This window comes from Diabrotica undecimpunctata, chromosome 10 (genome assembly GCF_040954645.1).
Source record: "Diabrotica undecimpunctata isolate CICGRU chromosome 10, icDiaUnde3, whole genome shotgun sequence".
Taxonomy (NCBI): Eukaryota; Metazoa; Arthropoda; class Insecta; order Coleoptera; family Chrysomelidae; genus Diabrotica; species Diabrotica undecimpunctata.
In genome coordinates, this window is record NC_092812.1 from 28,555,404 (window position 1) to 28,572,172 (window position 16,769).

At 30.8% G+C, this 16,769-nt stretch overlaps 1 protein-coding gene across 1 annotated transcript in view; it reads right to left on the minus strand.

The window, feature by feature from the left end:
* The window catches only part of LOC140451849 (agrin-like), a 714,345-nt gene that overhangs the window by 174,280 nt on the left and 523,296 nt on the right, over window positions 1-16,769 (minus strand). The window contains exons 7-8 of the mRNA XM_072545755.1: window positions 16,236-16,442; window positions 4,563-4,784 (exon numbers count right to left, since the gene is read on the minus strand). Coding sequence (XP_072401856.1) covers window positions 4,563-4,784; window positions 16,236-16,442 — 429 coding nt within the window. The remainder of the gene's footprint in view (window positions 1-4,562; window positions 4,785-16,235; window positions 16,443-16,769) is intronic.

Consider the following 16,769-nt stretch of genomic DNA (forward strand, 5'->3'; position numbering starts at 1 on the left):
GTGTGTGTGATGCACTCTGTATTAGTGAAACAAAACTAAAGTCGGTTTTGCAAAAAGCAAAAAAAAGTGGACAAAGTGAACAAAATGTCGCACAAAATAAATCTCGCCGACAACCAAAGACTATAGATCTTCCCGAAGGTTGCAAATTTGAAATCCTGGAGACAATATATAAAATACGCGAAAAGAAAGAACATGTTTCTTTAGATTCAGTGCTACAAAAATTAAAAGACAGAAATATATTTGAAATTTCCAGAACAAGTCTCTGGGGAGTTTTAAGACAGATTGGCTTTAAGTTCAAAAAGGAAGACAATAGAAAGGCTTTGTGTGAAAGAGTTGTCGTTCATAAAAAATTAGAATTTTTAAGAAATTATAATAAATTTAAAAAAGAATGTTCTTCCTTCGTTTATTTAGACGAAACATGGATTTTTGCTAAAGGCGGTATCAAACGAATTTGGCAGGACGAGAGCATAAAATCCAAAAACACATCGATAACGAGGGAGAGAGACATATTATAGTGCATGCAGGTGGAAAACATGGTTTTATTGAGGGAGCAGATCTTGTGTTTTCATCAAAAACAAAATCAGCCGATTATCATGACAATATGAATACGAAGATATTTGTGAAATGGTTGAAAGAAAAACTGTTGCCAAAAAGTGTAAAAAAATGTGAATACTTGGGTAAAGTAAAAAAAAAGTAAAAAAAAGTAAAAAGTAAAAGAATGGTGGATCCGTGAAGGTCGCATCGAAGCGGTTAATCCTGTTATAATTTACCATCCGAATGAGGATAGCGACGACAGTGATTATGGCTGTGAATCTGATGGTTGATGATAGTTTTAGAAGATTGGGAGAATAAGAGAATAAGTAAGTTTTTTTGTTTTTTTAATACTAAATGAATATTCGACTAAATAAAGTACACTATTTAATCACTTAAGTATTGTTACACTTCGTTTAAATCATTTAATTCAAAAATTAACTTGTTTACAATACTAAACTTAATGATAGTAATTATATAATTCAAAATCTGAATTACAAGGTATTTTAAAAATCGGGAGAATTTACTATTGTACAATTCAGCACATCGGACCATTTAAGTCGATACCTTAAACCGAATTTAAAACAGTCGTATCTTCGTGAAATGGAATATATATATATATATATATATATATATATATATATATATATATATATATATATATAACTGTTTTGGATGGGTTGGAGTCAATAATAGGGCTATTGGTTAACTATTTTTTTATTCTCGAGCTTTCAATTGTGTTTACAATTATTATCAAGAGCTAAAAGAGACAAAATACTTACAAGGTTGAACTAAAAAGAAAAAACAATTTTTGTTAACTTACCAAATAAAAATTAGTTTGGTAAGTAAAAATCACTGCTTACATCTTCAAAATATTTAATAAAAAAATGTTTTAATCTAATAAATGTTTCTCCGAAAATTTTTTTAATTTTGAAAACATTTTTTTAATATAAAAATAATTGAATTTATAAATAAGTTCAAATAGCAACCAATTACAAATAGCCTCAATGTCATAAATGCCAACATAAAATTTTTATTTTTGACAATTATATTGCCAAAAGTAAAATTTCGTTTAAACATTCTTTTTTGTTTAGTAACAAAAAGAAGAAGATTTATTCACCGTTGACAGATGTCTGAAATAATGTGACAGATATATGGAAAATTAAATATGACATTTTACAAGTTTTATATATAAATCACAAAGAAAGAATATAATTATAAATTTTGCTTAAATTTTGAATTTCAGATCTTTTGTTTAAACTATTATCATTTTTGCTAATACAAACCATTTCCAAAAAAGTCCTTTTAAATTTATTACTTTCACTACATAAAATTTTAATGTTATCAAAATCCATAATATAGTCTTTATCGATTACATGTTCTGCCGAAGCACAAGATGGTTTTTTAATTCTGCAATCACTTTTGTGAGAAATAATTTTGAGCTCTTTTGCTTTTTTATTATCAATAAATTATAAATTTTGAGCTCTTTTGCTATTTTATTATCAATAAATTATAATTTATTATATTATAATCAAAATTTATAATTCTATTGCTCCACGGTTTTATGCTCTGCCAAAAATACATAAACCAACTTTATCTATGAGACCAATTGTTTCATCTTTATGCCCTCCTAATGGACCAATAGCACAGCTCCTCACTGACATCTTAACTAATGCTTATAATTTAAACAACAATTTTTACATTAAAGATTCATTTGATTTTAGTTCTTTCATTAATAATTTCCAATTACCACAAAATTATGTTTTAGTTAGTTTTGATGTAACATCTCTTTTTACTAATTTGCCTTTAGATTTAATCATAAGTAGTGTTGAAAAACATTGGAATGAGATTTCACAACACACTAATATTGACTTATTACATTTCAAAACACTTATCAACTTTGTTTTTGATTCTAATATTTTTATATTTAATGGTGTATTTTATAAACAAATTTTTGGTAGTCCTATGGGATCTAGTCTTTCACCCATTCTAAGTAGCTATGTCATGGATGATGTTATCAGTGATTGTATCAGTAATTGCACTTTTTTCATTCCTTTTATTAAGAGATATGTAGATGATTTAGTTTTGGCACTTCCTAAACACAAAATTCATGAAACAGTCAACATTTTCAACAGTTATAATCAACATATACAATTTACAGTTGAGGAAGAGGTAGATAATTCTCTACCATTCCTTGACATGAGAATTGTAAGAAATACAGACAATATGTTGAAAACCAGATGGTTCAGAAAACCCATATGTAGTAATAGATTTATACTACACTCTCACCACTACTATGTACTCTATACTCTATACTATGTACTCTATACTATGTACTCTACTATACTATGTACTCTCACCATCCAAATAAGATGAAAATAAACCTTATAACAGGATTAAAAGAACGTGTTTTAAAACTTTCTCATCCAGATTATCTACAGGAAGATCTTCAATTATTAAAAAATATTCTAATTGAAAACTCTTATCCTCCAGATATGCTACATAGGATGCTTTTTTCTAATATTGGTAATATAAATAATTTAACACCATTTTTTGCTCAATCTCAAAACATTGTATCTAACAATCAAAACATCTATTATCATTCACTACCTTTTATACCATCATTAACACCTAAATTAATACAAACACTAAAGGTTATTGACAATATAAAAATAGCAACAAAGAACATCAAAACTATTTCATCTTTATATTCTAAAACTAAATATCCTATAGACAAATTTGAAAAAACGAATTTAGTATACAGCATTAGTTGTACTCAGTGTGAGGCTGAATATGTTGGTGAGACCGGAAGAAATCTTTCAAATCGCATTATTTCTCACAAAAGTGATTGCAGAATTAAAAAACCATCTTGTGCTTTGGCAGAACATGTAATCGATAAAGACCATATTATGGATTTTGATAACAATAAAATTTTATGAAGTGAAAGTAATAAATTTAAAAGGACTTTTTTGGAAATGGTTTGTATTAGCAAAAATGATAATAGTTTAAACAAAAGATCTGAAATTCAAAATTTAAGCAAAATTTATAATTATATTCTTTCTTTGTGATTTATATATAAAACTTGTAAAATGTCATATTTAATTCTCCATATATCTGTCACATTCTTTCAGACATCTGTCAACGGTGAATAAATCTTCTTCTTTTTGTTACTAAACAAAAAAGAATGTTTAAACGAAATTTTACTTTTGGAAATATAATTGTCAAAAATAAAAATTTTATGTTGGCATTTATGACATTGAGGCTATTTGTAATTGGTTGCTATTTGAACTTATTTATAAATTCAATTATTTTTATATTAAAAAAATGTTTTCAAAATTAAAAAAATTTTCGGAGAAACATTTATTAGATTAAAACATTTTTTTATTAAATATTTTGAAGATGTAAGCAGTGATTTTTACTTACCAAACTAATTTTTATTTGGTAAGTTAACAAAAATTGTTTTTTCTTTTTAGTTCAACCTTGTACGTATTTTGTCTTTTTTAGCTCTTGATAATAATTGTAAACACAATTGAAAGCTCGAGAATAAAAAAATAGTTAACCAATAGCCCTATTATTGACTCCAACCCATCCAAAACAGTTATATATTTGTTCCAAACGAGTCACAAGTACTTCTTTTTTCTTATTCTTATATATATATATATATATATATATATATATATATATATATATATATATATATATATGTATATATATATTGATTGTATTAACAAAGCCGTTAGTGGTGTAGAATGCTATTATGATATTGTTTACTTATATAGGTTCAGTATACGCTCGTTACTCATTACAATCCAATAAGATAATATATACTAAATTGAAATACATTTTATTATGACTTTAAGTCTAGAGGAATTATTAAATTTATCACTAAGGCTATGTCAAAACAAAAAATGATTGTTAAGTGTCCATATTCATGCAATTTAGGATTAAATTTAATAAGAATACACGAAAAATTTATTAATATTTTCCCTTCAGTAAAAATAACTAGATAACGAAAGAAAAGCAAAACTTACTGCAAGGTCCACGATACAGGACTGTAATATTCCTTCGATGTTTACATGCCTCCAGTCTCAGCTTACATTCATTACTGTAAGAAATTCCGTCGGAACCGCAAATTGGTTCGAATTCTGCGGGACACTCCGGACATTCACAATGTGCCGTTCCGGCCCTCTCTATACAAGTACCTCCAAATTGACATTCGTGCTCGCTGCAAGGACCATTCTCGCCGCATATTCCTGTGGGATAAATACATGGCTATAAGCTATTCAAATATCGTGTTTCATCTTTCTTCTCAAGTCAACACACAAGTCGTTATATAGGTTAATGGTAAAATTTCCACGATATATTTATAAAAGGGATGTGAGTAAAAGAATATTGAGACTAAAAAACTGTTATAAGCTCATATTTAAATTTACGCAGTTTTGATATAATTTTTAAAAACGTTTAACATTTTTAAAGGACAAATATAATTATTTCTTTTAATACACTAATTGCCTTCCAATTATTCGTTAATAGTCTAGGCGAGATCTGTTTTGGATTGGACATTTTCCATAGGAAGCTATTTTTTTGCTGGAATCTCTTCAGGATGTGCCCAATATCGATAATCACGATATGGACCAGTCGCAAACCCTGTGCTAAATTTTTTATTTAACAAAATCTGAAAACAATTGAACATTTCTCATTTTTTTGCTTATATTTTCGTTTATAATTATAAAAATATTGATCCTAGAGAAAAAATTATAAGAAGTTAAAAGTTTCGTTATTCACTTTTACACAATATTTCGTTAGCTAGAAATTGAAAATTTAATGTTTATTGTTGAAAAAATAGCAATAATTAGAAAAAAAAGTACAAAAAAATGAAGTTAATCCTTTAAATGTTTTCGACTTTCTAAACTTGACTTACAAGCTCCATATTCCGCCTAGAAAAACTTTTTAATATGTTTAATACGTGTTCTAAATTTTGTTGAGATCGGTCGGATAGGTTTTGCATAATAATTTTGCAACCCAGCCTACTGGAAAAAAATCGCAAATTTTCAAATTTATAGTAGGCTCTAAATAAGACCCTCAGATAGTTGCAAATTTTTGTATACATAAAGGAAGGCTCAAACTTTCAAACGCTTTTTGTAAAATTCAAATCGGTTCACTAGGAGAGCCTAGAAAGTTTTAAACATTTTTTATATATATGAGGCTTATAAACAAATTGAATAACTTTACGAGCGTTAAGCATATCAATTTCAAAATTTATACACTTAAAGAACATTAAAAGACGCTTCTTTAAAAAAAAAGATAAATTCGGCTTACTGGTTGCCGAGATATTGAAGGTCAAAGTTGGCATACATTTGCCGTGTAACCATAAGTGATAGAGGGCTCGTTTTTAAACAAATACCCTCGTCTTGTCAAGTACTTTTTATATGAAAAGTTTTACGTAATGCGCTTCATGGCAACATCCATAAAAAAGACAAATAAAAAACCGTTTTCGCGTAAAATGTCGCTCGGAATGCATGAGAGGTGGTGGTGGGGGACATTCACACGAAATGTGAATCGGCGAGCTCAAAATCATAGCGCGCGCTAAAAATTGCATTATCTCGGCTTCTTGTTAACCAATTTTGCTCTTTTTTTGAATCTATGTCTCGGAAGACAAGGATTTCAAATATCATATTTTTAAATATAATTTTTAATTGCAAATTGGGAAATTTGCAATAAACAATTGTATGTTAAACAAGTAATTGCATTTTTTCTTCATGCATTTTCTTTTGAGCTTGCAATTTACACATTAAAGAAAATCATTACTTTTAGTAAACAAATATGTATTTATAAATTGTTAATAAATAATTTAAATTGTTAAAACAAAGGCGAACGAAAAAAAAATTATTTTTTTCATAAATAAACTTTATTTTGACTCAATCTTCAATAATTTTTTTCTTTTTTTGGAAGGACAAGAATCTTCAGGTCTTATTTCTTCCTCAAAACCTTCATTTTCCATTTCAATATCTTCATCCTCGATCTGTAAATTTAATGTTTCTTCTCCTTCATCTGTAGCTTTATCTTGTGCCTCTAGAAAATCTAAGGAATCCATCGACTCCATATCCATATCTCGTTCAACTTCTTCCAATATTTTACTGTGTTCAATATTTTTACATGTCTGAGCATTGCAGTGAAGACAATATTCAGAACATTTGAGACCATGTTTGATACAACTGCATGTTTTTGTACAAAGTGTTTTACATTTGCAACTAATATTTCTGAATAATGAGTCAGATAGTAATACCTGCTCAGTATTGGCTCAAGACCATTTTGAGTTAGTTCCCACCCCCCACTCAGTAGCATTCAGGTTATTTCCAAGCCACTGCTGTACTTGGAAATATACACGAAGCGAGTGTTGGTCAGCTGTAGATTGTGTTGGTGGCAGCTCGTAAAGTTATTCAATTTGTTTATAAACCTAAAAAATGTTTAAAACTTTAAAAAATATTCTAGGCTCTTCTAGTACACCGATTTAAATTTTACAAAAAGCGTTTGGAAGTTTGAGCCTTCCTTTATATGTAAAAAAAATTGCAACTACCTGAGAGCCTTATTTAGGGATTACCATAAATTTGAAAATTTGCGATTTTTTTCCAGTAGGCTGGATTGCAAAATTATTATGCAAAACCAATTCGACCGATCTTAACAAAATTTAGCACACGTTTTAAACATATTAAAAAGTTTTTCTAGGCGGAATATGAAGCTTGTAAGTCAAGTTTAGAAAGTCGAAAACATTTAAAGGATTAACTTCATTTTTTTGTACTTTTTTTTCCAATTATTGCTATTTTTTCAACAATAAACATTAAATTTTCAATTTCTAGCTAACGAAATATTATGTAAAATTGAATAACGAAACTTTTAACTTCGTATAATTTTTTCTCTAGGATCAATATTTTCCGAATTATAAACGAAAATAGAAGCAAAAAAATGAGAAATTTTTAATTGTTCTCAGATTTTGTTAAATAAAAAATTTGGCACATGAGTTGCCAAAGAGGAAACCAAAAATCTATTATTGATTACTTCATTATAAAACACGAATCAAAATTAGTTGAATGTGAGGGGTGTGTAGAGGTGCAGAATGTGGATCTGACCATTAATTAGTAGCATCTAAAATATTTGTCTCCTGCAATACAATTCTCAGAACAATAAAAATACATTACAACAACAATAATTAGAACATAAAAATATAATATAAAGGGACTATAGGATGAAAGTAAGAAATAAAAACACTGTATCAAAATCGCCTTAACCAAAAACTGTGTGACAATTATCTTACGTCTGTACAACAGGCCCGACGAACTAGAAGAACTGTAGATAATTACCAGACAAAGAGAAGAGAAGTAGAGTTCGGCCCTGATAGCGATCAAATCTACCACGTTATCAGCTGTTCCGAAATATAGTCATTTTAAATGTGATGCCTCTAAAGTTCATGACGAACACGCTGCTGCATACTACTGTAAATACACTACTCACACTGTATATCCATACCTACAAACTTCTGCATCCTCATTGGCGAGACCACAACCACTTTGGAAGCCTTAATTTTTTCAAAACGCGTAGTGAGAATAAATGTGTCATCATCACTGACTCATTAAATGCTCTATTAGGTGTAAAACAAATATACCCTACAAATCCAATATTTCGGGCTATAAAAAGTGAGATAAATATATTTCAATCAACTCGAAAAGAAGTAGCATTTATCTGGGTACCGACGAATGTAGGAATAGCTGGAAATGAGAAAGTGGACAACCTAGCAAACACAAGTCGAATAAATTCACAATACACAACCAAATCAAGAAATTGCCCATACTCTGATCTCAAAAACCTAATTAAAGACCACTGTATGAGATAAAGAAACTATATGAGATTTATCCCCTTGTGAAGACCATCTTGAATAATCCATCCAATAGAAGGGACCAAGTAATAACTAACCGACTAAGAATTGGACACACTGAACTAACCCATAAATTCTTAATCAACAAAGAATCTTCTCTAACCTGCAGAAACTGTTCTCTCCCATTGACGGTGAAGCATATTCTGATTGACTGCCAGTACCACGAAGAAACAAGAAAAAATATGGAATCTCAGATGACATCAAAACCACCTTAACCATAAACACTGACCATGTAATAAATTATTTAAAAGATTTTCGTTTATATACATCTATTTAATATAAATAAAATGAACTCTTGTGTACGTTTCTTCAGTAGTAACCCTGCGTGGTTGAAGTGGATTATATGTTTTCTCTAAAAGAGAAGAGAAGAACAGAGGATACACAAAAGAAAAAAACGAAACCACCTAAATACGGAAATTAATATAGAAAACCTTAACAGAGCGAAAGAATTCAGAGCATTCTATAGGGGAGTTAACATCAACAGAAAATAATTCAAGGCAACCACAAGACAATGCAGAAGTCAGAATGGCGACCTATTAACAACAAGAAAAGATGTATTGAATAGATAGGTAGAATAATTTAACCAGGCACTAAATATAGAGGAAGAAGAAGAAAACCTGGAAGACCAAAGAGATGAGGTAAGGGGAGCAGACGAGAGGGAAGAGGAACCACCAACGATTCTTGAAGTTAAAGATGCAGTTAAAAAACTAGCCAAAAACAAATCACCCGGAATAGATAATCTCCCAGCTGAACTGTACAAAGAAGGTGGCCATGATACCATTATGGCATTACAGCAGCTTATAAAAGAAATATGGACACAGAAATCCCTCAACAATGATTGGAATATTGGAATACTTTGCAACATACACAAAAAAGGAGATATCTTTGAGTGCTATAACCACAGAGGAATTACGCTTCTAAAGCAGCGTATAAAATATTTTCCACAGTACTATGGCACCATATGCAGAACGGATAGTAGGAAATACCAGGCTGGTTTTAGAGGAGGTAAATCGGCAATTCATCAGATTGCAACCTTGAACCAAATTTTGAAAAAAACACTGGAATATGGCATTGATACTCATTACCTATTTAAAGACTACAAAGCAGCCTACAAGGCATCCAACTACGTTGGTAAATTTAACAAAACTAACTCTTGAAAAAGTTAAATTTAGAGTACGAATTCAGGAGGAACTGTCTGAACCTTTTAAAGCAAATAATGGACTGCGCCAGGGAGACCCTCTCTCCTGTATACTGTTCAATCTGGCTCTGGAAAAAGTAATACGTATGTCACAAATCAAAACCACTGGTTCAATATATAATAAATCATTGCTTATGCTGATGATATCAATATTGTTGGGAGAACGAAAAACGCTGTACGAGAGGCGTATGTAGAATTAAAAGAATCAGCTACAAAAATGGATTTAATAATAAACACCAACAAAACGAAGTATATGAAAATAAGCCCGCAACTACAAATCCTCCGACCACTGGTTATAGAAAACGACGTCATCGAAGCAGTGAACGAGTTTGTATACCTGGGAGCGCTCCTTAACACTGAAAATAATACTACCGCAGAGATAAACGCAGAATTTGCACGGCCAACATATGCTATTTTGGGCTTAATCTCTTTCTTAAATCCACAATTATATCGAAAAATACAAAAATATAACAAAAGAGGTTAGTCTTTGTATGTGGGTATATTTTATTTTATAAAAACCCTTAAAAGGGCAACATTACAAGCACGAACGTTTTCGGAACAACTGTTCCATCATCAGGTTAAAATACAGGTTACCATGCCTGAGCCACCAAAATATTTGGGTAAAAACCCTTTAAAATGAAATGTGTTACCAAAGATTGTACATGATGTTGATAATATTATATGATGTTTAATATTTTAATTAGACTTTACTTCAGGTAACATACACCCATGCTTAGTGAGTTCCAGTGTCCGGAGAGTAAACCTCTTCAAACGGACTACGGCTGGCAACTCTAGTAAATCCAAACACTGTACAACAGACAAAATAATATTAGACTAGGAAAGTAACGATTTTCTCAAGACACCCTTTGATACAGGTATCTAACAATTGCTTGTGATAAAGATGGTCATTTTTTACTTATAAAAAATATATAAATAAATTATAAGAAATGGACTGATACATTATATGAAAAGTGACACAATTTTACTAAAATTTCATAGAAAATTTTTTAAAATTATTTTTATAAAACTATTTTTTTTTAATTTGTTCCTTAATTATTTCAAAATAGTTTCAAAGGCAGATTTTTTAAAATTTATTAATATCTTTTCTAAAAATGAATAAAAAACTTCAATTTCGAGTAAGAATAGGGACAAAATCACACAAATTCAGCTACAACAATTTCAAGAAGTTTCAGTTAATATTTATTGAAAAATTGAAATGGTTTATCCCAGAAAGCTTTTATCTACAGAGTTATTATGCGTAAACTATTGGGTCTACATTAATTCTGAAGACACCAAGTTGAAGAGAAAGGCTTATTTACCAAATTAAATTATTAAACGATTAGAAAGGTTATGTTAAATATTGTAAAATAGGTTTACAAAAGTAATGTGATTTTCAGCTTATAAACAATTAAAATAACTAAGACGTAATGGATTCCATCCCACATTGGCATTGCTGGCAACGAAAGTGCGGACCAGTACGCGAGTGAAATTGCTAAATGTGCCGATATAGAAAAAGCCGAGATTCGAAATACCGCGAGTGATATAAAAGCTTTTATAAAAAATCGAGTTTTGTGCAAGTGGAAAAACGAATGGCAATCTTGTCAAACATCACTGAGGCAAATTAAAAATGACGTTACAGCTTGGGAACCCTCAACCAGGAACAGAAGAGAACAATTGGTGATAACGAGATTACGAATTGGACATACGAGACTTACTCACTCATATTTACTGTCCAAAAGTGATCCACCAATTTGTGAAACATGTAATGTACAAGTAACCGTTAACCATTTATTAATTGAATGCCATAGATTTGCCAATTTTCGTCTTACATTTAACATACCTAACAGTTTAAGTAATTTATTAGGCACTAATTTTTCAGTTAGTAATATTGTAAATTTCTTAAAATCTATAGGAATATTTTATAAACTTTAATTTTGTAATTCTGTAGCCGCCGCTAATAACCATTATGGTGGATGCGGCTGTAATTTCTAAATAAAAAAAAACTAAGACGCAATAACATGTATGAAGTTAATTTTATTTTATTTTTATTTAAAAATTTTTTTATTTATTTCTTTTTATTTGAAGTTCTTGAAACGAAGTTGTTTTTGTATTGATATATTCTGTTTTACTTAATTTTTCAATCTGTATTTAATTCAGTAAATTTGTACTGTAAAGTGATACTAGTAGGAAAGTTTTGGGGAAGTTTTGATTTTTTCATTCCATATGTGTTTTGGGGTGCTAAATCTGAATCTGAGGTTTGCGGACAAAATTTCGTGACGCAACATTTAAAAAACCAGAAGAAATCGGTTTTTTTTTGCTTTTTTCCGGTTTTTTGCTTAAAACTCGAAAACTGTTAACTTTTAGTAAATGGTCTGTTTATAGAAATTAAAGTACTTAAAGTTCTGTACAAATGTCACTATTTTGGTTATTGTACAGACGAACCGTTCGGTTTCAAGTGCAAGTTGAAAATTGGCAATTTGTACCGGTGTGACTGCAAAACCCACTTTTTAGATTTGTATTGAAAGGTTTTCAGTTAATTTCCCCTAGTATTTAAGTTAATTAAAATAAAGACTGTGTCGCAGGATAGTTTTCTTGCAAACCCAAAAAACAAGAGCCGGTTTATATCTATGTTAATAGAGAAACTTCATGATGCAAAAATTCATTTAAAGCAAGCTGTGGAAGATGCCGATATCCTAATTATCACAACAGCTCTTGAGATGGCCCCGTCAAATGAACATGTGACAGTGGTGGGGGAAGATATCGACCTACTGGTCATTTTGATTGGCCTTTGTAGCCCTGATATAAAAAATGTTTTTTTTTAAGCCAGGAAAAGGAAAGGTTTCGCAAAGTGTCTACAACCCTCATCTGGCTGCTGAGAAAATCCTATTGGATCATATTTTATTCCTGCATGCGATGAGTGGTTGTGATACTACTTCTGCATTGTTTAATCAAGGGAAACTGAAATTTCTTAAAGTCCTGCAGAAGAACAAAGATTTGCGATCGGTAATTGAAGTTGTTTCTCACGGCTCTATATGAAAAAAAAGAGACTAAACTAAACGATTTAAGATATAAACAATACGTATCTTCATCATTCAAAAATAAGACCAACATTTCCTCATTGTCCCCAACTGAAGCTGCTGCACGAGAACATTCACTGAGAGTTTACTATCAGGTGCAGCAGTGGTTATCCGGTCAAGCCACACCTAACGAGCAACAAAAAGACCCAAGTGAGTAGGGATGGCAAAAAACTAGTAGTGGTCTTGTGCCAGTACCAACTACTTTGGACTCTGCAACAAACTCAATACTCCGGTACATTTCATGTAAATGTAAAAAGGGCTGACAACGCAATTGTGGATGCAGGAAGGCGGGACTCCATTGTTCCCCAATATGCGCATCATGCGAAGGACTGTGTAACAATGTTGAGCCCCCAGAAGACAGCTCTGACATAGACGTAGAAGAAACTGAAGAAAGAGAGAGAGGTATGTTGGATCTGACAAGTTATTCGTTATTTAGTTTGTAGTCATTCATCTCTCCTTGATATATGATATGTGTCTCTCCTCTTTTTATTTTCCAGGAGAACGACTCCCGACGCTGACGATGGAGCAATCAGACCCTGAGCCAGGACCCGATGCCATCGAAGAACCTCAGTACGATGCGGAAGGTATGTTTAATCTCACAATCTATTTTGCAATCTTCATCTCTTCTTGATAAATGACTTAACGTTAAACTTTTATTTTCCAGAACAAGCAGCACCAGGACTCATCGTTATCGAAGAACCTGAGCCAGGGCCTTCCAAAAGACACGGCTCATATAAATTTTGCATATTATAATTTATAATCATAATAATATATGATCATAAGTAACGAGATTTTAAGTTTTATTTTGTTACGAGTTTTACCTACCTACTGAATTTGCATAATTTTTGCCTTTTTTCTTTTTAATTACTTGTGTGGAAAACCAGGTGACATTTATCAAATGACAGCATCCATAAAAATTAAATATTGAAATGTAAAAAGTGGGTTTTGCATAAACTGCTAAAAATTTACAATTTTCAACTCGCACTAGAAACCGAACGATTCGTCTGAAAAAAACTAAATACTGGTATTTGTAGAAAATTTCAAGTACTTTAATTTCTGTAAACAGACCATTTACCAAAAGTTGATAGTTTTCGAGTTTTAAGCAAAAAACCCGAAAAAAGAAAAAAAAAACGGTTTATTCTGTTTTTTTTTTAATGTTGCGTCACGAAATTTTGTCCGCAAACTCCAGATTCGGATTAAGCACCCCAAAAAACATATTTAATGAAAAAATCAGAACTACCCCAAAACTCTCCTAGCAAAAATACAATTTAACTGAACTAATCTATTATTTTCATATCTTTAACAGGCATTATTTTGTATAATTATGTGTAGTTTTATCCATATCGTTGCATTATCGTTTAGTATAAAAACTCAATCATTATTTTATTTTATAATTTATAACTAATTTTTTGATACTACATAAGTTTTCAAATATATTACTATATTTATACTATAATTATATTATAATATTCTATAAGTTTTTTAAAATTGGTTATACGATTTTGTATGTAAAATAAAGTTACTTTTTAACATGTAAATGTGTTGATTATTTCATGCAATAACATTTCAACTGCCATTATTGCCGTAAAAAGTTCCACCAACGTTCTAAGAAACTTTGGACTAGAACGTTGCAATTAAAAATTTACTATTTTGGTTATAACTTAATTACTAATTTGTGTAACTTAAAGGTTTTACTAATGATATTTTATAAAAAGGTTTACAATAATATTTTTATAATATTTAATGTATTAACTTATGTTTTTATCGCGAAACATTTTTTTTTCACTTCCTGAAATTTTTTTAAACTGGCGCTTGGAACATTACTGGAGGGACCCATTTATTTAAGAACACTGTGCTATTTGAAATACTCTAACGACTGCTCATTACTTTAAAAATATTAAAAATTGCCTTATATTATAGCACGTTCCTCTAATTTTAAAGCAAAACCAATAATTGGTCATATTCGTTCTCTCATTTTGAATAACACAAGGAAAACATGAATTTAAAGGTACACTGCCCTATTTCTAAGCCATTTTCTGGGATGTGTCGCTCGCCTATTTACACAATCCAGGTTTCTTCTAATATACCAAGAAGTTCAACCTTTCAAATGTAGATGTCGCATCAGTTTTAGAAACTTAAAAATTAATTATCGAACAATGATTCATTAGTATAGAATTTTATCTTTTATTCTCTGAATATAATCGTTACTTTTTATGTGTTTTTGTGTCCAAAGCTATTACTGCCTTATCTGTAATCAATGGCGTAGTATCATGCTAGAATTTAATTATTATTAATCATTGAAGGCGATGCGAAATATAATTAACTGCTACGTTTGCTCTAAAACAAGATTTAAAATACAGTTTTCATGACAAAAACAGTAATGAGTTATTATATATCACTGGCATCGATATTTAAATTATTTATGGATGATTTAGACGATTAGAATAAATATTATAATCATATTATTGTCATCATCATTAGCTTAGATCCATTATGGATCTTAATACAAAAACTTCAGTAGGTAAGGTAGGGGAGGATGGGGCATTGTCAACCATCTAAGGAATATATGCACATATAGCTTTGTTTTGGCTATGTTTTACAAATAAAATGTATGTATATATATACAAAACCGATACAGTGAAAATCTCATCAATAGGAGCATCCACAGACATAATTTTCCCACTCAATCTTACATCAAAGGTGTCACTGACAAAAGATTCTTAAATTTAAAGGAATAAAGACAATATTTATCTCCCAACAAGAACTTTCATCTCTTGTCCGATCAATCAAAGACAACATTCCAAATGAACAACAAGGAGTGAAGCAACAGGCACAATGAAATTCCTTGTGCAGATTGCCTCCCCAATTTTATATAGCGATCTTATATGTGCCAAACAAGTCGTAGAATCCAAAATAGGATTTATGAACACTCCGTTTCAGCTCTGGGTCAATACCATCTTCATACAGGTCACAAAATTAATTTTGAAACCTCCAGAACCATAGCCTCATTCGCTTCTATAAACCAAGAATTATCCGAGAAGCCATAGAAATTTGAAAAAAGGCCAAATTATCTCTATATGAAGGAGATGACGGCATCCGGTTATCTTCGACATGGAGACCTCTCATAAAAATATCGTGCGCTCCATCCCAAAATCAAAATCCTGCCGTCAGAAATGTTCGCGTTAACCCTCACGCCAACCACCACACAAACCACGTCACCATCGACAGTATAAACAAACCGCCTGCTGTTCCCAGTAGTAGTAATACATTGATACAGTGTGCGAATATTGAGCGAAGAATTGAGTAATGTACAAACGAAACCACAAGAAAACTACAATAACAGAAATGAATCTCATAAGAAGAAGCTGCGTATAGTGAGAAGATTGAAGAAAAAGTTTAATGGTCTAAAGTTTAAAGAAAAATGGTCTAATTCCATAGTTATGAGAAGATCAAAATCAGCTTGAGACAAAACATAAAAGGAATCTGATGGTTGACTAACCTGTATATGCTACTTTCATGTTTGTCCTTGTAAGGCAGGCCGTTCGCTTCAACTCACATTCCGAAGGAAACGTTCTTCCATCTCTAGAGCAAACAGGTCTCATAACGGGCTCACAAGTGTCTGCACACTGGCAATGGGCGATTCCAAATTTGTTGATGATGCATTCTTCTCCAGCCACACAGTGAACGCTTATGCAAGGATTAATACCTGAAAAAAAAAAAAAATGAAATATAAGTGTAAAAAAGGTATTCAAAAAAATAAATTCTTAAATTTTTCTAGTGTAATCATTATGGAAATGGTGATGGTTTAAGACTGTTAGTTTGAGACAAAACTGGTCGATTTTTATACAGAAGGAGACAAATGATTATGCAAAAGTAATTCGTAATACTAACTCTGTACTGAGAGTTGCAACCTATACAAATCTTTAAATGACACGATGGACCAATGACCCATAATTTGGAAAGGGTTTTCGTTACTTATATAACAGTTTTTATTTTTTTTAACCGAACGATTAGTTACCCACATATCGTATTT